The sequence below is a fragment of the Mesocricetus auratus genome, unplaced genomic scaffold (genome assembly GCF_017639785.1).
Source record: "Mesocricetus auratus isolate SY011 unplaced genomic scaffold, BCM_Maur_2.0 Super-Scaffold_100010, whole genome shotgun sequence".
Lineage (NCBI taxonomy): Eukaryota > Metazoa > Chordata > Mammalia > Rodentia > Cricetidae > Mesocricetus > Mesocricetus auratus.
In genome coordinates this window covers 38312544-38338916 of record NW_024429194.1, presented here as the reverse complement: position 1 = coordinate 38338916, position 26373 = coordinate 38312544, and the positions used below count along the sequence as shown (strand labels likewise).

Here is a 26373-nt window from a genome sequence, read left to right as displayed (position 1 = left end):
TGGAAGGATTTGGTGTTTCACCTACTGGACTTTATTTTTATATCTGGAATGTTCTATATTCTTATTATTATCTTTTGGAATGGGAACATTTATTCTGTGCAGTTGTACATTGGAAGTCTGTAACTTGATTTTACATGGTTTATGTTCAAAGATTGTCTTGAGTCTTGGAAGAGAGTTTAAAGTTTGCAATATTGAGACTGTTTTAAATTGTGGGAAATTTAGAGATATGCTAATTAATCTTGCATTATGTGATGAAAGTAAGATTTTGGGGACCAGAGGTAGAATACTATAATTTAATGTGATGAGCTTGGTTGTTATGTTGACAAGGTGTGAAGTTATGGGTGCCTAGTCTTCATTTCAACTTAACTGGGTTTAGAATCACTATGGAATCATACATCTATGTATATCTATAAGATTATTTCCAAAAGTGCTTAATGAAGGAAGGAAGGTGTTGCCTGAGTTTGGGTAACAGTGTCCCATGAGATAGGATCTTGGACTGAATCAAAAGGAGAAAATGTGTTTAACTTTCATCTCTCCCTGCTTTCTGACTACAGAAATAATGCGATCATCTTGCTCTTGTTTACCTGCTGTGACAGGACTAAACATTCAAAATGTGAACCCAAATGTGAACTTTTGGTTTCTTAAGTTATATTAGGCACATTTTTAAAATTTTCAAATCACAGCAATGAGAAAAATAATAAACATAAAGAAAAATATTTGCAGTCATGTAACTGATAAAATGCTAATTATATATATTAGTATATATATATTTCATATAAATCAACAATAAGCAAAACAATGTTATCAAGACAAGTAAGTAAGAACCTGTCTAAAAATGGCCAATGTTTTACTAGGGATCTCTTGGGAGAAGACAAATAATTGCAACAGGTTTATAAAGAAATGTTCAGTGCCAATATTCATCATAGGAATGCATATTGAAACCAAACCAGAAATTACCTAATACTTTTAAAGATGGCCATTATAAAAAATAAAACAAAACCACTGACTTCAAGTATTTGCTAAGATGTAGAAATGGAACCTTGTACACTGTTGATGGGAATATAAAATGAGGTAATTAGACTGGAAGACAATATAGAATATCCTCATGTAGGCAGAATTACGTACATAAGATATCATAATCTCTGAAAGAATTGAATCAGGATTCCAACGAAAAATTAGTATTTCTACTTTCACAAGTGATAAGATATGGAAACTGCCTAAATGTCCATTGACTTATTAATGGGCAAAAATGTGATGTATATTGTACACTGATGTATAATGTACAATTGTACAATACTACTCTGATTTTCAGAACTCAGAGTAGTAACCATCACACTGCTGAATCTCCCTACTCATCCTTTCAAAAGAAGGAAATTATGCAGTGTATGGCAACGCAAATGAACTTGGAGGACATACTCTACAATAAGTGATCCACACATGCACAAAATTTATTATAAAGCATATTATACTAATATGAATATATATGACAATCAGAATCATCATAGTCAAGAATAGTGTATTATACACTTAAAAATTTAAAGGCTAGATCTTGGGTCTGGAGAGATGGCTCAGTTCATTAAGTGCTTGCTGTGCAAGCATAACAGCCTGAGTTTGAATCCAAAGCACTCCTAAAAGGCCAGACGGAACTACTTGAGTCTATAATCCCAGCACTAGGGAGACAGAGATTGTGTAACTCTGGATCTTACTAACCTGCCCACCTAAATGAATCAGCAGGTCCATTCAGTAAGAGACCCTGCCTCAATATAGTTGGAGAGTGATTGAAGACCACAGCCAGAACTGACCTTTGACCTTCACCATACACAAACACATACACAGGTACACACACATGCACACACACAAGTACACATAACAAATACGTATACATATGCACACAAACATACATGCAAAATAAGTTATAGTGTATGTTGTATTGTTTATCATAGCAGAAAGTAAATAGAAGAATGTATGGAATCATATGGACCTTCCTTACTTCCTTACTTCTATCGTTCTTATTTCACTTGAGTCTCCAAGTCTATCCTATGCCATTTTTAATCATCTATTATTTTGTGATTCTTCTTTTGACTTACATAGGAAAACTGACATATATTAGTTTCATATATTTGACAAATTGATGAATTATTAAGTCTAGACACTCATGTCAGTTCAGAACTTTCACATCTCTCCACAGAAATGTCTCTTCTCTTTTATCCTCTTGAGTAACAATCATTGTTCTGACTCTTTCTATCTTGGATTGAGTGTATGTATTTAAAAACATCAGCGACGGTGAAATGGATCATCAATGGAAAGGGGTTTGCCACACAAAAGTGTGCATGGCATTTGATTCTGGGAACACAAAGACAGAAGGAGTGAATGGACACCACAAAGTTGTTCTTTGACTCGACTCCCACATACACGACATGCCGTATGCACCCTCCCCTCTGTGTATGTTATATGCATATAAATACATACAATAGATTAAAAACAAAAACATAAGATGCAATTGCAGAATGCTTTTGTATGTGCTTGTTTGATATATCAGGCTCATCCTAAAGTCTATATAAATGTAGCTTTGATTCTGGGTTCATCAGCAACATCAGCCATATAGTGGTTTATAATGGTTTGTTATAGTGGTTTGGTCAGGCGTGTTTCACTGTTCTCATTCCAGCAGCTGGTTATTATGACAATAACTGCCATTGTATTTATGTACATGTCCTTTGTGGGAATGTGTATTCAGTGCTTTTGTATAAAATCTTAGGAGTGGAATTTCTGGGCCAATTTGATGGGTGTTGTTCATTATAAGGAACCTCAGTTCATTCTTCAACAGTGATTTAGACTCTGTTATTTCCTCACTCACAGTGTGTGAGGATTCCAGTTGCCTTGCCCTGACAGTATTGGTCGTCTTTCCTATGTTAGTCTTTTAGAGATTTGGTTATCACAGCTTGCGTTTTTCATATGTGATTTCCTAAGAACAGGTGATAATGAACACAGTATTTTGTACTTATTGCCGCCTTGGTATTTTTGTTATTGTTATGCCCTTTTGGTATTTTTAAGCCATTTGCCTAATTTTAATTAGGATGTTTATCTTGCTACTGAACTTTAGGATTTTTTCTGTGTGAAACAGAAACATTTTCAACATTATGAGTATTTTCCCCATGCTGTCGCTTGACATTTTATTTTATTACTATTATCTTTTAAAAGATTTATTTTATTTGAAAATTTATGTATATATCTGTGTGCCTGTGGTCTTCTACATTCCTTCTTTTCCAAAATATCTTGGTTATTTCTAGATTCTTTTTCTTTTCACCTAACATTTGAGATTCTATAATTTCCATAGAGAAACACGGGTGAGACTGAGACTGACAGTGACTTGAAGACAGATCTGGTCTGTGGAATTTCTGTGTGTGTACATATACATACATCAGATCTGTGGCGTTTCTGTGTGTACACATATATGTACGTCTTCTGGAGGGGAGGGATTGATGCCTTGATAACTCTGCAGGGCACTCTCCATAGTTATTTCAGTTTATTCAATAGTAACTATTTATGTAATATCTTGAAATGGATACTTTTCCCACTTAATTAACACCCATGGTCCTTATGTACTAAAGGATGGGCTTCCTGGCCACTGTGTTCTGGGGCCTGTCATTGTGCATTAGGCGTAGTTGGTGCTTATATGATTTTGTGACTTTCATTTATGTTCATGTTAGCTGTTAATAATTTTAGAGTACATTTTTGTCTTTGTAATGCTTTGGGGAGTGGGCTTTGCTTCCTTTCTGTAATGGGAATCTAAGTAACTTTTTGCCAAGCTTCCTCTTGCTCCATTTAGAGGGTTGTTTTCCATTTCTTAATCTTTACACTAAGGAAATATAACACAGACCTGAAAGGGTGTATAAAGAACTTCAAATATATGATGGAAAATAATGCTGAGAATACAAGCTTAAAGAGAGAACAGTACTGTTCTAAAAATAAAGAAACACTTTATTACTATCTCCCAAAAAGTATAGGCCTAAAGTGAGTTCAAATTAAATGGCAATTAATATGGAGGAGAAAACAGGTGCTTTCTTAAGGGCCCTGATTTTGAGTACAAAATTCACTTCTATTAAAGGTCAAAGAGTGTCCGGCTTTGAGAAGACCCATTTAATTTAATGACTTTCAGAAACAAACACTGTGAAAATAAAGATAATATGAAGCCCATAAAATTTCATGCTTTAGTGTTTAGGTAATTGTTTGTTAAATTAAGAAGGCATTTTTTTTTCTGGATGTGCCTACACCCCTTCCTTTTGCATTTAAAAATATAATGAAGTTTTCCTTCAATCTGGATGAATTCCATTTGGTCCTTCAACAATTATTCCAATATTAATTTTTGTGGGTCAGTGTAATTCATTCATCAGCAACTGAGGATAATGAAATACTTGGTAATTATATAATTATTGTTATCAGTGAGAAAAATATGTGGCAAGGATGGCTTGCTTTGATTGTTCCAAGTAAACAAATATTTCTATGTTTTATCTTGCCAACTTGTGATAGTGAAGTAATTCAATAACTTCATTACTAAATAGCCATCCCAAAATCATGGCTTAAATTTATTGATAAAATTGTTTCAGTAGGGCTTTTCACTTAAGAATGATTTTAAGACCATGCTGCTAAATGACATTCATGTTATATTGGAAAACTGAGTGTCAAGCAATGCAAAGAATATGCACGTCTTAATATTTTGTGGTTGAATTATAGATGGGTACTTGTTGGTATCCTAAACTGGGAGACTTGATGATTATTGTAGCATATCATTAAGACAGGGTGTGTATGAATAGTCTCTGTGATACACAAATTTAAATAGACAGTTTCACTGAATAACTCTCCATTGTACTTACTACAGAAGATAGGTGCTTGCTGCCTATATTAATAAAAGTTTTTTTTCTTTTAGCTCAAGGATACTATACTGATGTGATGAGTGGATATGATGTGTTTAAAATATTAATTGCTCACATGAATAGTATATTCCGTTCTTTATTCCAACTTCTATTTTCCTTTTATTAAGCAGATGGGCAGTAGGAAGGTCATAATAAGGGATGCATCAGCATGGAATGAATTTAAATTGTTTTACTGAGTAGACTTCATTTGTGCAAACAGAGAGCAAGTTCCTGAAAACCAATTTAACGCTCAGAAAAACTTTAAAGTCTAACACTTCAATCAGTTCCTAGGCTTCCTTTCCTGGGATGAGCACAAATAGGTTTCTAAAATGTGTATTGAAAAGTGAGTTCAGGCAATGCTTCACATTTGTGGTTCTGGTTAGGGAACTTTCCAGTAGTTCATATTCCTATTGAAATTTTACATTTCAAATAGGAGAAATAAAGTGTATGTTTATGTCATTCTCTGAGTAACTAAGAATAAGACAGTTTTAATGGACTTAAAATATACTTTCATGAAAGTTGACTTTTTAAAACTTACTTTACTGTTATGTGTCAGGCTGTTTTGTCTGCATATATGTCTGTGCCACATGCATGTGTAGTACCCACCGAGTCCAAAAAGGGGCATCAGGTACTCTGGAACTGTAGAAATGAATGGTTGTTAGCCACCATGTGGTGCTGGGAAACAAACTGAGGTTCTTTGCAAGAGCAGCATCCTCTTAAGGCATCTTTCCAGCCCCAAGTTTACTTTTCATAAAGATGTACAGTGTTAATCATACACTCACATCTTTGGACCCATAGAGGTAATTTAACTGCCTGTTTGTGTACTGCCTATTTTGGTGGACAAATGTGTTAGAAGAACTGAATACAGCTCTTCTGTACTGAACTAAGAATTCATAATGTTGTGATCTTGATGATGATAGTGGAAGTCTATGGGGAGAGCTTGTAGATGAGTTCAAAATCGCAGCCAGCTGTCTAGCCAGCCCTCACTCAACATTTAGTAATTTAAGAATTTGCCCAGTTTTAGATATTCTTTGTGCTTTCCTTGACCATAGTTGGTATGTTGGTATGATGAAAAGTAACCTTTGAATATTTGTGTGTGTGTGTGTGTGTGTGTGTGTGTGTGTGTGTGTGTGTGTGTGTAAGGCAAAAAGTCATTTCATTTTTAAGTGGATATACTGAAGTCTACTATATATATTCATTTTACAACTGCTAACTCTCATATGTTCACAGTCCATATAACTGCCAAAGTCACATTGCTGTGAAGAATTTTCTATGATGAGTGTCATTTCATTATCATACTAGAATTTTTAATCAAATAGTTGGATCTGTTTAATGATTAATTATGGAGATTTAACACTAAAATTTTAAATTGAATTTGCTCTTTGATATTTCCATATATGTATATATAACTTCCTTCTTCCTTTTCTGAGAGCAATTCTTTCCTTACACACACATTTCTATACTTCCAATATAAAGGAAAATAAATTTTTGATTGTATGTATTCTGATAATTTTACAAAATTTCATCACACCCATTTACTTGTCTTCTTCATGCTTCCTCATACTTCCTATGTAGTTTCACTGACTACTCACTTGTTTCATGGAGTGGGAACAAGGGGACAGCAAATAGCTTTCTTCTTTTCTTGGTTCATCTTCACTCTCAAAGGGGTTTTCTGTGTTCTTGAGCTTTTAAGGTTATAACCTTTATCATGCCAGCCTACTCTTTCCTCTTCAGTTTGCCATCAAGCCCTGCCTTGTATCTGTTGTTAGTCTTGGTGGAGTGTGCTCTAAGGTAGGAGCAGGGGATTCTGCTTGGTAAGATGCAATTCCAGGTCCAAGAGGTCTATCTGCCCCCTTATCTGGAGTGAGATATTTTGCTTTTTTTTACTACCTGCAAAAAGCTTTAACTGCCACCATGTGTCTTGTCCTTCCCTTAAGGCCTTATGAAGTCAGTGACATTTTCATCTTTCCTTCACACCCATGAGTTACTTCTGCATGGTAGCACCATTAGAAAGTGTGGACACCAAAACACAAATCTCATTTTAAAAGGAACAATAGATAGTTTATTTTGAAGTCAAATATGAGTGACCATGACCTGAGAATACGCATTCAAATTGTCCCAAATATCATGGGCTAATGTAATGGTTTCGTGGAGTTTTTAATAGAAGAAAAGAAAAAAACAAACCAAGAATACATTCTTAGAAACACCAGGTAAGCAAGGTAGAACAAAGTGGGACAAACCCTGCTTAGCTTTAGATAGATCTCATTACATTTCTTTTTGTTTATTTGTTTGTTTTTTTGAGACAGGATTTCTCTGTACTGTTGTAGAGACTGTCCTGAAACTTGCTCTGTAGACCAGGCTGGCCTTGAACTCAGAGAAACGCCTGCCTCTGCCTCCTGAGTGCTGGGATTTAAAGGCGTGCTCCACTAATGCCCGGCAGGGATATTACATTCTTAGCTTTGGGATTGATACAAGGTAGTGATTTGTTCCACATTCTGGAGGGATTTACCTAGTAGTAACAGGGGTAGATGTATATCAAACACAGGGCTGGTTAATTGTGGCCATTAAGGTGTCTAAAGATAGTCCAAGAAAACTTGGCCACAGACTTGCAGCATTCAAAATCCCCATAACCACAGAAATTTTAATGAGTTAACCAACCTCATAAAATTTTAACACAAGTGTGGCATTCTCCCCAAGCCCCTGGAATTCCAAGCATCAGTTAAGGAGCTTCTCTTGGGCTCCTGAACTTCCCGCATCGTTCCCACTGAAACCCAAGTGGAGGGAGTATGAGAAAGTACTTGCAAAGGTATTCTGTCTACCCAGCCTTTTCAGACTACCCTGCTGATTCTCACTTGATAGTACTAAGAATTTTAAAATGTTGCCCAACAGATCATCTTTTTCTCTGCTTCAGCAGTTTGTATATCTTGTCTCTGTGTGATGAGATTTGCTCATATGTTGATTTCATGTTACAGATAGTTGCATTTCAGTTTTCTGGTAGGTTGTAGAATAAAATTGATTTTTAATTTCTCTGCTTTTGTATTGTTTTTAGGACAAAGCAGTGTCCTTATAAAATATATGCATCTTTATCAGAAGCAGGAATCATTTAAAGTTTCAGTCCAATAGTTAATAATGCTTAATTAGCAAATGTTAGAAAGTGGTTAAAACTCCAAGTCTGAGGCTTTGTGGATTTGCTGAAACTGAACAAAATCCAGGAGACTTTAGAATTTCTGATGGTAAAAGTTGTCACAAACACAAGCTTTCCTTGAAGAATCTCAAGGTGATTTTAATTACAAACATTTTATACTTAGTATATCCAAAATCAATGAATTAGAAATACTTGTATTTTGTTCTACATTTAGGCCTTGTTGTCAAGTGGAAAGCTATACTTACTTTTCTGTCTTCTATTAACCTAAACTACATGTAGCACTTGCAAAACTGTTGAAAAATCAGCTGCATGTCTGAATGAAAATTAGCTTTAATAAAAATTATAACAGAGATTCAAGAGTTAACCTTTGTCTGGTCAGCTGTTTCTGGGGGGAATCCCTGGCATCAGCCTGGGAATCCAGCATGGGACTGATCAAGACCCCCTGAATCTGGGTGTCAGTGAGGAGGCCTAGGGAATCTATTGAGCCTTGGGCAGCAGATCAGTACCCATCCCAAGTATACACACGGACTTTGGACTCCCATAGAACAATGTGAGGTGCACTCTCACCCTGAACTCTTGGGGAAGGGTCTAGGCCCTGCCCTATATGAAATGACAGACTGTGGACACCCCCATGGAGGGCCTCACCCTCCCTGGGGGAATGACGGGATAACGGGGGGGGGTTGGGGGGAGGGCACGGATGGAGGGGAGGGAAAGGGAGAGGGACCTGGAACTGACTTGTGAAGAAACCTCGTTTCTTATCTAAATTTAAACTGGAAAATAAAATATAAAAAAATTATAACAGAGATCTTAGTCAGAAGCAATATAATTTCAATGAAATAAAAGAAAACTATTTGGCTGAATTTTGTGTAAATCTAAGAGTTTCATAATTAGGTGAATAGAAAGTGCCTGTGTGTGATAAAATCATTGATTAAAATGATATAAATGTAGGGGCTGGAGAGAAAGTTCTGTAGTTCTTGCTCTTTCTCTCAAGGATAAAAGTTCAATTTCTAGCATTCATTTTGCCAACTAACGACTGCCTGGAACTCTAGCTTCAGTGTATCCCTTGTCTTAGGTACCTGTAATTTTATGCAGGTATTCATACCCCCCACCAACAAATCTCTATAAGTAATAAAAAGTTTTTAAAAACTTTAAAAATTATGTATATCAAAGCAACATATACAGAGAAAAAAGTGTTTATATCAAAGTATTAAGCAGTATATCCTGAGGGTCTCCAGATATACTTTTGGACTAATAATTGTGAGATTGTTAATTGCTAATTCCATAATCAGTGGACATTAATGTTTTTCAGCTAAATCAATGATGGTTGTAAAGAAATATGTGGAAAAACACTAAGTTCTAAATAGCTTGATAGTAAAACAATAAAGATATATTTTATGAAGTTTTTAGATATTTTAGTGAATTGCATGGATACATGAGAAGCTAAATGTATGACATGAAAATCCTTGAGATGGTTGATCTCAAAGTCATTGTATACCATAAATGTCCAGCAGCCGTTGTACAAACTAACAAAAATTAGTCCCGAAAAGTTAATATCTTGAGTTTTTGTGTGTGTTAAGGTAAAAATTATAATGAAAATGCAATAGTTCTAAAACTTTGGTTAAAGTTAAAGGAATTGGGAAGTAGTTGCACCCTTGTCTTGACTGGAAAATTGCTACTTTTCAAATTCATAGTATGATGGCTCATCTTTATTTTCAACTGGATTGAACTTAAAATCACCATGGAGACATACTTATGAGGAAGTTATAGGAAGCCTTAACTGGAAAGAAAAAGTCCTCCTTAAATGTGGATGGCTGCTGTAAAAGGCCCCCAGACCTTGGCACAACTGATGCCATGTGAGAGGTTCCTTCTGACCTTAAAAGCCCAACCCCTGCAGAAATGGGAAGAAAGATCTAGTTCACAGTTCAGGAAAGTCCTCAAGGACTCACCTTGCTTTTGGCTTCTGTAGTTCTGCTTCTTGCTAACTGACAACCAAGATGTGATTTTTGTGCATAAAAGACAAGAGGTTGTAAGGCTCAGAGATGCATGATTTAAACAAGTTCTCCATGCAGCCACTACCCAACAACACTACCTTTTCAGCTTAAAGAGCATCCTTGGGTGGTCTTTGATGGGCTTACCCAGCAACACTGCATCTCATGTCCTGGAGTCCTACATTGAGTGAAAAGGAGAAAGCCAATTGATCACCAGCTGTTCACTTTGTCTCTTCTTCCTGACTGTGGATGCAAAATGACCGCTGTCTCTCATGCCTGATGCTACAGCTTGACAGCTATGGTGACTGAGACCTCTAACTATGAGACAAAAGATATCCCCCTTCTTTAAATTGTTTTGTCATAACAGTGATGGGAGGACCTAATATACATGGCTTCTTGGGTTTTGATATCTTCCTGGAGCAAATATCACATGTATTTCTGCATATGCAGTTAAAAGTTGTAAAAATTAATAATTATTGTCATATTCATCACATGACTTTTAAAATCTGAATATATGAATCACAATTTATTATATGTACCAAAAGTTGGCATGAGTATGAAGTTGAGAATTGGATGGAAGATGATCATTATTATTAGTGTGGTGTTGATTAGGTATTGCTATATGTGATGAAAACTCAAAATTCCTTAGTAAAGATCAATAAAGCTCAAAGTACAGTTTATACCAATTCTTCTCACAGTATTCCATACAATAGAAGCAGCAGGGCCTTTGCCAAACTTTCTATGAGGCTTCAATAACCTTGATCCCCAAGCCACACAAAGACACAACTAAGAAAGAGAACTTCAGACCAATATCCCTCATGAACACTGATGCAAAAATACTCAAAAAATACTGGCAAATCAGATCCAAGAACATATCAAAACAACCATTCACCACGATCAAGTAGGTTTCATCCCAGGGATGCAGGGATGGTTCAACATACGAAAATCCACCAACGTATTCCACCATATAAACGAGCTGAAAAACAAAAATCACATGATCATCTCACTAGATGCTGAAAAAGCCTTTGACAAAATCAACACCCCTTCATGATAAAGGTCTTGGAGAGATCTGGGATAACAGGGACATACTTAAACATAATAAAAGCTATATACAGTAAACCAACAGCCAACATCAAGCTAAATGGACAGAAACTCAATGCAATTCCTCTAAAATCAGGAACAAAACAAGGCTGTCCACTCTCTCCATACCTTTTCAACATGGTACTTGAAGTTCTAGCCATTGCCATACGACAACTAAAGGGGATCAAGGGGATATAAATTGGGAAGGAAGAGGTCAAACTTTCACTGTTTGCAGATGATATGATAGTTTACATCAATGACCCAAAGAACTCTACCAGGGAATTCTTACAGCTGATTAACACCTTGAGCAAAGTGGCAGGCTACAAGATCAACTCAAGAAAATCAGTAGCCCTACTATATACAGATGATAAAAGGGCTGAGAAAGAAATCAGAGAAACATCACCCTTTACAATTGCCACAAACAACATTAAATACCTTGGGGTAACGCTAACCAAACAAGTGAAAGACCTGTATTGCAAGAACTTTGAATCTTTAAAGAAATAAATTAAAGAAGCCCTCAGAAAATGGAAAGATCTCCCATGCTCTTGGATAGGAAGGATCAATGTAGTAAAAATGGCAATCCTGCCAAAAGCAATCTACAGATTCAATGCAATCCCCATTAAAATCCCAGCACAATTCTTCACAGACCTTGAAAGAACAATAATCAATTTTGTATGGAAAAACAAAAGACCCAGGATAGCCAAAGTGACCCTGTTCAACAAGGCAACGTCCGGAGGCATCACCATCCCTGACCTCAAGCTCTATTATAGAGCTATAGCCCTGAAAACAGCTTGGTATTGGCACAAAAATAGACAGGTAGACCAATGGAATCGAATTGAAAACCTGGATATTAACCCACACACGTATGAACATCTGATCTTTGACAAAGAAGCTAAAAATATACAATGGAATAAAGAAAGCATCTTCAACAAATGGTGCTGGCATAACTGGAGGCTGGCATGTAGAAGAATGCGGATCGATCCATGTTTATCGCCATGCACAAAACTTAAGTCTAAATGGATCAAAGACCTTAACATAAATCCAGCTTCACTGAACCTCTTAGAAGAGAAAGTGGGTGGTACCCTTGAATGAATTGGTATAGGAGACAGCTTCCTGAACATAACAACAGTAGCACAGACAGTGAGATCAACAATGAATAAATGGGACCTCCTGAAACTGAGAAGCTTCTGTAAGGCAAAGGACACAGTCAGCAAGACAAAAAGGCAGCCCACAGAATGGGAAAAATATTCACTAATCCCACATCTGACAGAGGGCTGATCTCCAAAATTTACAAAGAACTCAAGAAGCAAGTCTCCCAAAACACCAAAGGATCCAATTAAAAAGTGGGCTACAGAACTAAATAGAGAATTTTCAATAGAGGAGTCTAAAATGGCTGAGAGGCACTTGAGAAAGTGCTCAACATCCTTAGCCATCCAGGAAATGCAAATCAAAACAACTCTGAGATACCATCTCACTCCTGTTAGAATGGCTAAAATCAAAAACACCAATGACAATTTATGCTGGAGAGGATGTGGTGAAAGGGGGACACTCTTCCATTGCTGGTGGGAGTGCCAACTTTTTCAGCCACTTGGGAAATCAGTCTGCAGATTCCTCAGAAAAATGGGAATAAACCTACCACAAGACCCAGCAACTCCACTCTTAGGCATATATCCTAAAGATGCCCATTCATACAACAAGGATGTCTGTTCCAGTATGTTCATAACAGCATTATTTGTAATAGCCAGAACTTGGAAGCAACCTAGATGCCCCTCAACCGAAGAGTGGATAGAGAAAATGTGGTACATTTACACAATGGAGTACTATTCAGCAGAAAAAAACAATGGAATCCTGAGATTCGCAGGCAAATGGATGACACTAGAAGAAACCATCCTGAGTGAGGTAACACAGTCATAAAAAGAGAAACATGGCCTGTACTCTCTCATATATGGATTTTAGACATAGATCTGGGGAGTGCCACCCTACAATCCCATGGCCAGAGAGTCTGGGAAACAGAAACTTCATTCAGTGGCTGATGGAAGAAGAGGCAGACTCCCATGGCTAAGCACTGAGCTGAACTCAAGAAAGCCAATAACAGAGAGGGAGGACTGATGACCAAAGGGATTAAGACTGGGTTGGTTTAACCCCCAGAAACAGCTGACCTGACAAAGGTTAACTTTGAATCCCAGGCATCAGCCTGGGAATCCAGCATGGGACTGATCAAGACCCCCTGAATGTGGGTGTCAGTGATGAGGCCTAGGTAATCTATTGAGCCTTGGGCAGTAGATCAGTACTCATCTCGAGTATACACACGGACTTTGGACTCCCATCCAACAATGTGAGATTACTCTCACCCTGAACTCTTGGGGGAGGGTCTAGGCCCTGCCCTGGATGAAATGACAGACTATGGACACCCCCATGGAGGGCCTCGCCCTCCCTGGGGAAATGAGGGGGTAATGGGGGGGTTGGGGGAGGGCACGGGAAGAGGGGAGGGAAAGGGAGAGGGACCTGGAACTGACTTGTGAAGCAACCTTGTTTCTAATCTAAATAAATTTAAAAATAAATAATAAAGAAAAATAAAAAATAAAATAGTTTCTCTCAGAAAAGAAAAAAAAAGATCAATAAAGCTTATCTAAAAAGGAAATGAAGGATTAGGTAGAAAAAGAAACTTGGAATTTGTATTAATGCTTCTTTGACCACACACCACCTTTAATTTGATTTTATGATCAGAAGTCCCACTGAGGAACATATGGTTCACCAGGAAGTTGGAGACCTAACCTTATCCCACAAACTTCCTTGGCAGCATGCCAGACACCGTTTCTCACAGTAGCTAAAAACTGAGGTTTCTCTCTGTGTATTTATTTTATGTGAATCTCAATCTTGTGATATTTATCCCACACAAAGTCAGATTTCTTCCCTTCTGACCCTAATGTAGCATGTCTGCCCTCCAGGTCACTTCATTTTTCAGAATGTGAAAGGAACAAGAAAGCAGTATGCTGTCAGTTATCCCATATCGACAGAAAGCTGGTTTTTGTTCATTATAGCCTGTTCCTTACTGAGACTAGCATATAACTTAGGTAAGTGAAACATCCCCATTAGTGCTTCACATAGAACTTCAGTTTAGACAGAATTTGCCTTCTTGCTCTATTCAAAGGTTTGGACACCTAGCCAGTGTAGCAGTATTTCTGTATTTATTGAATCATTAATACACCCTCATTTTAGACTGATAAGAACAGATACTACACTTGATTTTAGCCATAAGGCTGAGAAGCAATGCTCACATTTTTAGTAGTTAGCTTTCTACTGATGGAAAATTTCATATATGTGATCAGTTTTTCACAAGGATATCAGTTACATATAGTAATATTTTCCTCTGCTGCTACATATTTCTCATTGTATTAGACAGAACAAAATTTTGGGTTTCTGGAATTTCTGTGCTTTCCAAACTATCAGAACTAAATGATCTATATATTATCTGTCCTGAGAAGTCAAGTTTATCCTCCTTGTCTTTATTTCTAATTATTCTTAATTACTCTGTTTTATACATATTTTAAATTTGTAAGCTACAGTTCTCTTTGGTCATACTTGGGTTATACCTGTAAGCAAGCCTTCTAACTTGATTTAAACTATTATGCATGACTTTGTTTTTGAAAGCACAGGCTTTGTCCTTTCATAACGCAACGATGAACCCCATGAAAGCAATATTGGGCCCTCAGTGAGAGCACAGAACCTTCTGTGTTACTCAGTTATCATGGACTCACTCATTATTGAATTTAAATTGAACACTAAAAACGTCTTTTAGGAAATATATAGTACCTATTTTTAAAGTTGGTGTTGTTGGTGTTTTTTCAGAAAGGCCAGAGAAGAGCTACTGAAAACTCAGAAGGAACGGGACTTCCATCGCATGCATCATAAGCGCATAGTGCAAGAAAAGAACAAACTGATTGCTGACCTCAAAGGGTGAGACACCCATGTCTGTTGAAAATCATTTTAGTTATTGAGATCTGACTACAGGACGACTGATTAAATAAATTTGTCCTGTTAAGTTTATTGGATAGGAAGGTTAGGCCCTTGCATTGAAGGAATGTTCTCATTATTGGATCATGTAACTGAGAAGTTAAATATATAAGAAAATGGACTCTACTGTTACTTTGTCCTCAAGACACAGTCTCAGTAAGACCGGTGTGAGAAAAGGGTTCAAGGGTGTATTTTCAGTGGGTTGAAGTCTGAAGAGTGGATAAGCTGGTAGAGTGGTATCCTCAGGCTGCCCTTGTGAGACAGTGTACTCTATGCGACAGAAGCAAGTCATTAAGGAAAATAGAATGTTCACCAGATGAACCATGGAGGACAAGGAACAGACAGAGCTTTGGTGAGATAGGAGGCAGAGCCTGAATTTATAAGAGCAACTTTAGAAGCAATTTTGGAGGCATTATTCAGATGTACTCTCCCTCCTTCATTACCTGACTTCAATTCTTTTCCTATGAAACAAGAAATCAGTTTTATAACTGTTAAATAAAATTGTCTTTTGTTTACTATAATACCATCCAACAAAACTTTCTGTGGTGACATGGATATTATAAATATGTGATATCCAATGTAAACACTAGGTATTTATATTTAAATAAATATCGTATCCACTAAATATGCAATAAAAAAGGATATACTGTACTAGCAAATTTTTTTATTTTTCTCATTTTTTAATTTTTTGATTTCATGTTATATTCCAACCACAGTTGTCCCTCCCAACCCCCTCATCCCCTCCCACCCTCCAACCTTCCCACTAGCCCACTCCTAGTCCACTCCTCACAGGTAAGGGCTCCCATGAGGAGTCAACATAGCCTGTCACAATAGGTTGGGGCAGGGCCAGGCTCCTCTTCCATGCATTAAGACTTATCATGACATCCCACCATAAGGAATGGGCTCCAACAACTAGCTCATGTACTGGGATTATATGTTGGTTCTACTGGCACTGAGCATGGCATCCCACCCTCAGGAATGGGCTCCAACAAGGTAGCTCATGTACCAGGTTTGTATAATGGTCCTACTGCCAGGGTCCCTTCTGATAGTCCAAGCTTCTAGCTATTTTTTAACAGTGCTATTATATAATACCTGGCAAGAAGCAATTTAAGAGCATATTCTGGCTTCCAGATACAGGTATACATGTCATCATGGCAGGGCAGGAATGCAAATGGGTGGGACACTGACTGGTCACATTCATCTGCTGTCAGAAAGTAGAGAGTGAACAGGAAGTGGGGTCAGGCTGTATAGCCTCCAGACCTGTACTAGAGACTAACTTTTCCTAGTAAGATTTTACCTCCTGGTTTTCTAGGATGTAAGGAGTACTGTATTTTGAAAAATATTTAGTATTCATGGATCTGAGCCATTAACTCTGAAACTTGGAGTCTATATATTTTACTTCATATAAATTATTCTTCAGTAAAAATTAAAGCATAGTTTGAAGGCATTTTCCAATCAAACAAATTTGTAAAGGTATTTATATCATATATAAAGGAGTATTATCTTCAGTGAGACATTAAACTATGTTTAGAGTGCTGCACTTCCAGAGGACTCTAGTGACATTCTCAGGACCCACATCAAGTAGCTTCTAAGTACTAGTAGCTTCCGCTCCAGAGGATCTGACACCCTCTTCTGGTCACTTTGGCCATGTGCACACATGTAGCAATCAGTCACACGGACACACAGATACTTAAATTAAAAGAAATGTTTATACACTTAATGTTCTTAATATTAGATCAATCAAATATGTTTTAAAGACCATCTTTCATTTTGGTATAAATGAAACTTCTGTTTCCTGGTTTAATCACCTATTTATGTCCCTTGCTTTCTTGATAATTGTTTTTAATTGATATAAGGATATTTATTTAATTTCTTAAAAATTAGATTTCAGTTTTGTGAAAAAAAGTCTCATGCATCTCCAACTGGCCTTGGACTCACTATTTGGCTGAGACTGGCCTTGAGCTCCTGATCCTCCTGCCTCACCTCCTGAGTGTTGGGATACAGACATATAGTACAATTCTGCCTGGCAATATATATTTTATAAATTTCGAAGAACTATAGCAGTCTTCTGAGTATATACTAGAATACACTAAAAATGTTGCTGGAATGGGAAATTAGGTAAAGAAAGTATGGTTTCCTGTCCTGTACTTATCCCTCACCGAGGAAGATTGAAATTACACAGGAAATAACACTTCTGTGCTTGGCTTTGGCATGTTGACCTTTATGTAGCTACTCATTTTTATTCATAAGCACACAAAGATGGAATGGAAGAAGAAAAAGGATTTTAGATGGTAGATGAAAATCACTGATGTAACTGTTTTACCTTTTCACTTTTGTAGGCTAAAATTGCATTATGCATCTTACGAACCAACTATTAGGGTTTTACATGAGAAGCACCACGCTTTACTGAAGGAGAAAATGCTGACCTCCTTGGAAAGAGACCAAGCTGTTGGGAAGGTAAGAAAAGGGGCAGTGAAGTCCACCTTGAAGCAATTCTTAATCATTTGTTTATTGTGCATGAGACTGTATATGTATACATATGTTTGCTTGTGTGGATGGGTGTGTGTCCACAAGGGTGTGCATGCATATGGAGGCCAGAGGACATCATGTTTTATTTGCAGACATGCTGACTACCTCCTTTGAGACAGGTCTCTTATTGACTGGAGCTCACCATTTATGTTAAACTAGTTGATCAGGCATTCCTGTCTCTATACCCCTAGTGCTGAAATTACAAGTACTTACCACTGTACTGGACATCTTTATGGGGAGGATCACCTCAAGTTTTTGGGGCAAGCAGTTTGAAACTGGGCTGTTGCTCCAACCTTTAGTCATTCATTTTTGTATGAGTACCTTAATGGTTTCATATTCTGAGATGAGTTTTAAAACATTGCCCAGAATTTTGTATGTAAAAATTTATTTGGAAACATGAAGAAAAAGTATCTTGTCTATTAAAAACCTATGATGGTTATTTATTATTTAATTAATTAACATATAACTTAAACATGAACTAATGGATTATTAAAGTACAGTTAGAAGAAAATACTCAGCCATCATAGTTAAACAACAACAACTTGGGTCTAAATGCTAGCTATTCACATCAGCATCCAGCAAGTTACTTAGGTAATAGACACATAGAATTTGAGTGTGTCAGCTAGCCTGGTTTTGTATGCTCCAAGGACCTAAAATGTTGTACACCCACAATCATCAAAGATTGACTTGGGACAGTTGCTCTGAGTTTGCTGTATCCTAGCAATTGGGCTTAAGGATATTCTCTCATGTGAGTATGCAAAGGAGAAGTAAGTCTTATTTATCAAGAGCTATTATAGAATAGTAAGAAGTTGAGAGAGATTTCTAGAAACTCTCAGAGAAGACAGGATTTCCAGGGGAGGAAAGAATCCATTGAATTTCTTTTGTCCATAATTTTTATATGATGTTAGCAGAGACTGATGTACTCTACTGAGTTTGGTTAATTCTCTGGCTTGTCATAGGCCAACCCAGTGAAGAGCCCACAAGCTCTATGTATGTTCCACTGGGCTAACCAGGGAATGGTTATGTGCTACTTAAGAGCTGTTTATCCCTTTAGCTTCTCAGTGAAGAGCACCTCTATTCATCTTGGATTTTGGCTTTAGTAACTGAACTTGACTGTCTGATAGTTTTTGGTTACTTGGCCAATTTTTTTACCTTAGTCCTTGGGTGTGTCTCACTAACTGTTAATTATGCTGACTTCTCTGGCTTTGTTAGTTGGTGATGTTGACTGTCAGTCTACTAGTCATTAGTCATTGATTGGTGTTGCTGTGTCTGTCTTTGAAGGTGTCCTACATGTTAATTGTATGAAGCTCTTTTGGTTCTCACAGCTACCAGGAAGTAGCTGCATTGTTCTTGGCTATGGAATAATGTAGGTCTCATTCCTGAATGTGTCAGGCTCATTAGAAGCCATCCTCACTTACAACTTAGTCTGTTAGAACAGCTGTGTTAAAAGCAAGTTATTAAAAGCAAGAATGCATAATAAACAATAGTGCCTACCACAAGTTCCCCAGGTTGGAAAGGTTTCATGGAAGTTAGCCAGCTGGCCCATTGTCACTGAACTGTTTGTCTCTCATCAGGCTACTTGGCTATCTCATGTCTAGCCGTAAGACCTCTTATTTATCTTTCTTAGTTCTCCACAGTTAGCGTTTTTTTTTAAACCCTAATCTTTCCTTTAACTTCATTCTCTGCTTTCACTGTAAGATATGTGAGCAGTTTGTACCCCAAGTCATTTCACTTACTACCTTTAGAGTAGTGGTTCTCAACCTGTAGGTTGAGACCCCTTTGGGGGAGGGTCCAATAACCCTTTCATAGGGGTGAACTATCAGATATCTTGTATATTGGGCACTTACGTTAATATTCATAGCCGTAGCAAAATTACAGTTGTGAAATAGCAATGAGAATAATTTTATGTGCGGGTTACCATAACCTGAGGAACTGTTTTAAAGGTCCTAGCATTAGTAAGGTTGAGAACCTCTGCTCTAGAGCCCATAGAGATCAGAGATAGTGTTAATAAATGGCAGTCATAAAAGTAACATTGTGGTGAAAATGAGATAAATGAGTGAAAATCCTTTGGAAATTATTCCCACATATATAGTTGGTGCTCTTACTTCTGGCTGGATTTTCTTCTTTTATACTGAGTGACTTGAAGTGGTTTTTTTTTAATTTTTTTAAAATTGGCCTAGGGATTTGGAGAAAGTTTGTTGGCATAGAATCTAAGAAAAAGAAAGCAAAAATGTTGACATGCCACAGTAAAATACGTAACAGTTTGTTAAAGAATGTATGACTGTGACTATGCTTAATATTCTTTTGTTGTTTTCTGCACATCCTTTTTGATTTCTGCCTAAACTCAGAAGTTACAAAAGCTTTCATGATGGTAATACAATTCCTATATTATTAAGATGTCTTAAAATGTTTATTTTTGTCTCTTCATTGAAATTCTTAGCCATTAAAATATAAAACATCACTGTTTCAGTGCCTTTTGTACTTGAATTTTAATTTTGTGTCCTTGAATGTTTAAATTATATTGTAATATTAAATGAAATAAATATTCTAATTCTCTAAATTTTTACCACATTTATTTCAAACTCTAAAAGTTTGATCTCCCTCATTTTCTTTTTCACCTAAACAGTGATAAGTATTAGTTATGTTTCTCATTGCTTTGACAAGACTTTGACAATGCTTGAGAAAAGAAAACTAAGGAAGGAGGAGCTCACAGTTTGAGGACACAGCCCATCATGGCAGGGACAATCATGGTACAGGAGTGTGAGATAGCTGTTAACATGGGATCCACAGTCAGGAAGCTGAGAGACTTGACTGCTCTTCTCAGCTTGCTTCTTCATTTTGATTCAGTCAAGGATCAGGGCCCCTGGAGTGGTGTTGCCTGTATACATTCAAGGTTTGTCTCCTTCTCAGTTCACTCTGTCATTGCCTTTACAGAGCTGTTCAGAAGTGTGCTTCTGTAGTGATTGTAAATCCAATTAAGTTGACAGTGAACGTTAATGCTCTCAACTTGCTTACACTCTCCCTGGGTTGCGTTCTAATTCTGTAACATGAGCAGACTTGGCTCTGCCATTCAGTCCATGGTGTGACTATGACTAAGATATATGCCTGGAAGCACTCTTCTGTCTCTGTCCATCACTCCAGTTCCAGGTGATTTCATGATGCTTCCTTAAGTTGGCCAAAGGCCATGTTGAGGACATTTGGGACACACATGCAATCTTTGGATTTCAGGCTTTGTTACTGCTTTATTAGAAAAAGATAAGAATTGGGAGTCATCTTGTGAATCTTAGTAGTCTGCAGTTTAGTCGTGAACCATTCAGTCTTTTATATTTTCTTCTGTTTTCTTCCATATTAAACAGGCATGAATTACTTTCCTTTAGGACCAATATGTTGTGAAGTAAGTCAGGTTTTAATTTTATATACTACAACACAGATGTACAGCAAACTGTTGTTACTATGGGAAACTGGTTTTATTTGTCTTTCAACCCATATTACTGCTCAAGACAAAAGACCACCTGGATTCTTCTGGGTTAAAGCAGCCTCTTAATATTAGCACAGGTTGTGTAAAAGAGATGGTAACTGCTTAGCAGAAATTAATTTTCTGTTAAGTTTCTTCATTATTATGGGTCAGAAGGCCATACACACAAACACACACACACACACACACACACGTTGTAAGGTCCATATGCATTCTCTGTCTATGCTTTCTTACATTTTATATCAGGCACATCACTTTTGGTGATAATATACTTTGTTCCAAGTGGTTCTTTTGAATGCAAACCATTGAAGCTTGCTAACCCCATGTCCTCTGCTCTAGCAGCTGTGAGCATTTTAGCAAGGGTATCATGTTGGACTTATGTTCCTGGTCTGGTATTTTAAATGTTAACATTCCTGGGAGTGGAGAGATAGCTTAGTAGTTAAGAACACTTATTATTTTTGTAGGACTCCCAGAACCCATGTGGTAGTTAATAAACATCCATTACTCAAGTTTCAGGGGATTTGATGTCTTTTCTGTTTTGCATGAGTACCAGGCACATACATGGTATACATGCATTCAAGCAAAACTGCTCATACACAACAAATAAGCCTGAAATAAAATTATTTAAATTTTAATGATTCTATGTGCCTCTACTGAAGTATGAAGAGGTTTGGATGTAGAGTTTTTAAGCACTACCTGAAAGACCCTATATTTTTTAGAGTAATACAAAATGTGAAATATCTGTAAAGTATATCAGTGTTCAAGGTTGCTCCCTGAGGTAGTAGGAGTGCATGTATTGTATTTGAAGAAATTTCAAATTTCCTGATTTGTTTGTTCCTTGCTTCAAGTTCTTTCTCATGTTCTCATGCCTGACCTCTGATTTCTCCTTTGTTGGGCTCTCTCTCTTTGTATATCATTGTTCTGTTCTGTTGTAGGGGCTATGTTTCTGTACTGTTATACACCTAAAGCCATTCTGTGCCTCCATTTGCCTCACAATCTTCACACCTGTGCTTACAGAGTAATTTCAATGCCTTTTCATGATTTTAAAAAAGAATACAGATTTGGAAAATACATACTGTTAGAAAATACTAGAGTTTATTTCTTGGTATTGAAAATGGAGCTGTTAGATTTTAGAAATAGATTTATTCTCTCAGTTCATCTGCTTTTCAGAGTTGTGGACTCATTAGAGTTTGAAAAAGTCACATTTGCATAGATTCACCAAGAACAAAACTGATCCTGGGCACCTGATGGCTTTTCAGGATTGTCTTACAGATATACAGTGCAAATGGGATGTAAAATCCTACATCCTTCAAATAAGTTCTGTATTATACATGATTACTCATACCATCAAATTTTATCTAAACTTAAAATAGGTCAAATGATTAAGCTTATACAATAATGTCAGTAAACAGGTCTAGGAAAAATTGTCTGAGTATATATTGTCCATACTAAGAAGTAGATAGTTTATAATTTGTTGAACCCAAGTAACTTAGTGGCAAGCTAATTGTCAGATATCACCCTGCTATAGTCCCTGAGCCAATAATCTTAATTCCCAAATTAGGGAAGAGACTGTGGTTTAAGTCATAATAATTCTCTTGACAAGCAAGTCATACCTGTGGCTTCAGGACTGAACCTGTGTGGATAGCTGTAATATAGACACTGATCTGTTGCCCACAAACTTTTTCTTGTAAGAGCTTATTTATCAGGTATACCCTGACTGTGTGACCATTGATTAATCTTCTGACCTAAACTTGTGAGTGTCATGAAGCCACAGAATTAGTGTATTTAAAATATTTGTATGAGCAAAATATATTTAAGTGTATGAAAATTTTACCTATGGTTCATAACAGAGTACAGATCACATTTGTGTTTATCTTTAAACATATAATTAGTAGTGGGGAGATTCTTAGAATTTCCTTTTAACTCACACCTTAAAGATGTAAGTTAAGGGCAGCAAAAAGAATCTCCTGTTCACTTTGGAAACCCTGATCAATCACTTCCTTAAGCCCTTATCTTAATGAACGTTTAACTACTACGTTTTAGTAATAGTGGTTTATAACATATGTAATATTTGCAGTGCGAAGTGGAAGGATTTAGAATTTTTAAAATTAAAATTCCCTGAGATTTTAATTCATGACTACTGTATTAATACCATTTGTATCCCTCCTTCCTCTAGATTTTCCCATGTTCTCCCAGCTCCCTCTCAAATTCAAGCTTCTTCTACCTTAATTATTATTGTTTCATTCACACACACAATAATTGCATATCTAAGTGCAGTCTATGAGTCCATTTAGTGTTTCTCATATGTGTATGTATTTATGGTTGAGCACTTGGGATTAGAACCTATGACGTAGCTCATCTCAAGCAGTAAGGGATTCTCCCTCCTTTGGGAGCTGTTACTTACCCATCTTGATTTTCATCTTGGGGTGGGGCCTTTGACATTTCCCCCATCCATGTGGATAAGTGTAGCTCTCAGAATGTAGAGAAAGTTAATGCCATTCAATTAACATTTTAAAGAGTGAAAGTGTATATTTACTAGATAAAAATGAGTAAGCACATGCTTTTAAATTCCTTTGGTACATAAAAAACATTAAAATGAGTCTTTGAATTTTATTTAAAACTTAAAATCATACAATTCTAATTGTTAGTTTGGAAAGTTTACTTTTTACAGATTTTTATGAAAAAAATCATATTTTTTCAGAAAAATTTCATAATTCATAAAATTTAAAGTACAGTTGATCAGTAGGTACATAGATATGATGGTTAATCATCATTTTCAACTTGATGGAATTTAGAATTGCCATGGAAACATACTTCTAGGCAGGGCTCTGAGGTCCTTTCAGAAACATTCAACTAAAAATATAATAACAATGCCATAGCTTAGAGTTCAGGACCAAATAAAATGAGGATAGCAAGCTGAGTACCATCATTTTTCTCTGCTTCCTAATTGTATATGCAATGTGACTAGCTGTCTCATGTATCTGCAATTATGTCTTTCTCCCATGAGGGACTGTACCTTCAAATTGTGAGATGAAACCTGAATTCCCCATTCTCTAAGTTGTGTTTTCAGGTAGCTGTCAAAGCAACAAGAAAAATACCATTACAGATGATAGGTACTGAAGAGTGGGGATCATTTCTGTGATACACCTAACCCTAGTGGTTCCCAGCACACTGTAGGATTGGTTTCTGGGAAGAATATGGACAATTTTGGAACTTTGGATCAGAAAACCCTTAGCATGCCAAAGGTAGATCTTAATACACCATTCTAGTAGCTGTTAGGAATTATAAGCATGATGAAAAAAATGCCAATAATGGAAGCCCAGCTCATGAGATTTCAGAGAACAAGGAGTCTGTCAGGAAATGAGCTAGATCTAACAAGTAATGTTATATTCTGGAAAAGAATCTGGCTGAGTTCTCCCTGTATCCTGTGAATGGGAGAGAGGTTGAATTAAAAAGCAATAGACTAATGTAGACAGAGTTTCTGTCCTGCCCTGTCCTGTTGCCTTTCAGTCCCAAAATGAACACACAGAGGTTTATATTAATTATAAACTGTTTGTCCAATGGCTCTGGGATCTTTTTGGGTAGATTTTTCTTAATTATTAGCCACTTTCTATTAGTCTATGTATCTCCACAATGTCTTGGCTTATGGGAGAATGTCCTAGCCTGTTTCTTCTTTTGCAGCTACATGCTGTCCCTATTGTGACTCACTCTCTGTGTTCCCCTTCTCTGAATTCTCATAGTTTGGTAACCCCACCTATAATTCCTGTCTGACTACATCCTGCCTGTTCATTGACTGAAGCAGCTTTGTTCATCAACTAATAAGAGAAGCATATATTCACAGCATACAGAAGGATATTCCCCCATCAGCTCCTCTTTTCTGTCTAAATGAAAAGTGAGGTTTTAACTTTAACATAGTAAAAATATGTATAACAAAACAGTTATCAAGCAAGAGTTATAGTTAACAATATTTAGTCTACTAACATTTGGCAAAATTTAAAGAAATTATTTTATCATCGATCCTGTCTTTGTGAGTCTAAAGTTTTTATGTGTAACTTATCTTTTATCATAACTAAGGAAAACAATAATCATAACTCTCTGTTCCCAACTCCATCAAAGGCCCCAAAAGGATAATATATAAGCTCTAGAATTGACAGAGCCATCTCACTGCCTGGATAGTCACCCAAAGTTCTTCTGTAACATTGGGACATCCATCTTCATCCTATAAGCCCAGAATGTCTGGCAGATTTTTTAATGAAGCAAGAACCTTGAAGGACTATCCTGTCCTTTGGCAAGTTCAGCAGTCACTTTTATTTGTAGCCTTAGTGTAATGGTTTGCAGGTTTGTGGCAGGTTTGTAAACTGCTTGTCCAGTTTGGACAGTGTGATGTCAAACAGTCCAGGCAAGAGCAGTTTCTTGTCCAAATGGGTATTTCTGCCATGTTGAAGGCACACTCCATAAGGAGTTTCTTAGATGCCCATCTTCCCCTCTGACATAATTGGTGTTGCCAGGAGCAGTTGTGTCTCATTGTCATGAAAAACCCTAATAAAACATTTTAAATGCCATATTCTGTAGGTCTTTGAAAGGTTTTGTAGAATGCCTAACCATTTGAACTATATCCCTTTTTATTTAGAAAACCTAACTAACATAAGTTTTGACTATTATAGGTGATTGTCTATAAATTTGTATTTTTAGTTATATAAACATTTTAAAATGATCTGTATAAACACAATATCTAAACAAGAGTAGGATTATATGTATAGCGAAATTGACCTTAAATTTATATCAATAAACCAAAAGCCATATGCATTCACTTCTATTTCATAGTCCTTTTTTTCTTTAGAAAGAGGTTGACTGTGATCATTAACCATTTGTAACCAACCTCATTTAAATGAAAACAAACATTTATAAACAACATTTGGGAATGTGGGAGTAGTTCTCTCCAAACTACTTCTTGTTGTTGGGGGTGCTGTCAACCCCAAGGGGATCCTGAGAAAATCCAGGACCATGGCCAAATCTTGGCTGTTGTAGTCTGAGAGGCTGCATCACCTCAACTGTTTTGGATGTTGGATCACCTGGGCCAGTGCTTCTGGGGGTCTTGCTTGGTCTAACCGTATTAGTCTGGAAGGGATTCATAGTTTTTAATTTGTGCAAATAAAATCAGAACTTCTTTTCCAAAGTAACATGTCCTTAGACTTAAATTTTGAAGTCAAGGTATTTTCAAAAATATTAGTT

The 26373-nt window shown here is 36.7% G+C and overlaps 1 protein-coding gene and 1 pseudogene across 6 annotated transcripts in view; one reads left to right on the top strand and one right to left on the bottom strand.

The window, feature by feature from the left end:
* Positions 1 to 26373, top strand: part of Spag16 (sperm associated antigen 16) — an 809062-nt gene that overhangs the window by 38993 nt on the left and 743696 nt on the right. For all 6 annotated transcript variants that reach the window (XM_040753382.1, XM_040753381.1, XM_040753383.1 and 3 more), the window contains exons 6-7: positions 14973 to 15080; positions 17477 to 17594. In XM_040753382.1, coding sequence (XP_040609316.1) covers positions 14973 to 15080; positions 17477 to 17594 — 226 coding nt within the window. The remainder of the gene's footprint in view (positions 1 to 14972; positions 15081 to 17476; positions 17595 to 26373) is intronic.
* On the bottom strand, positions 14271 to 14395 carry LOC121143016 (annotated as a pseudogene).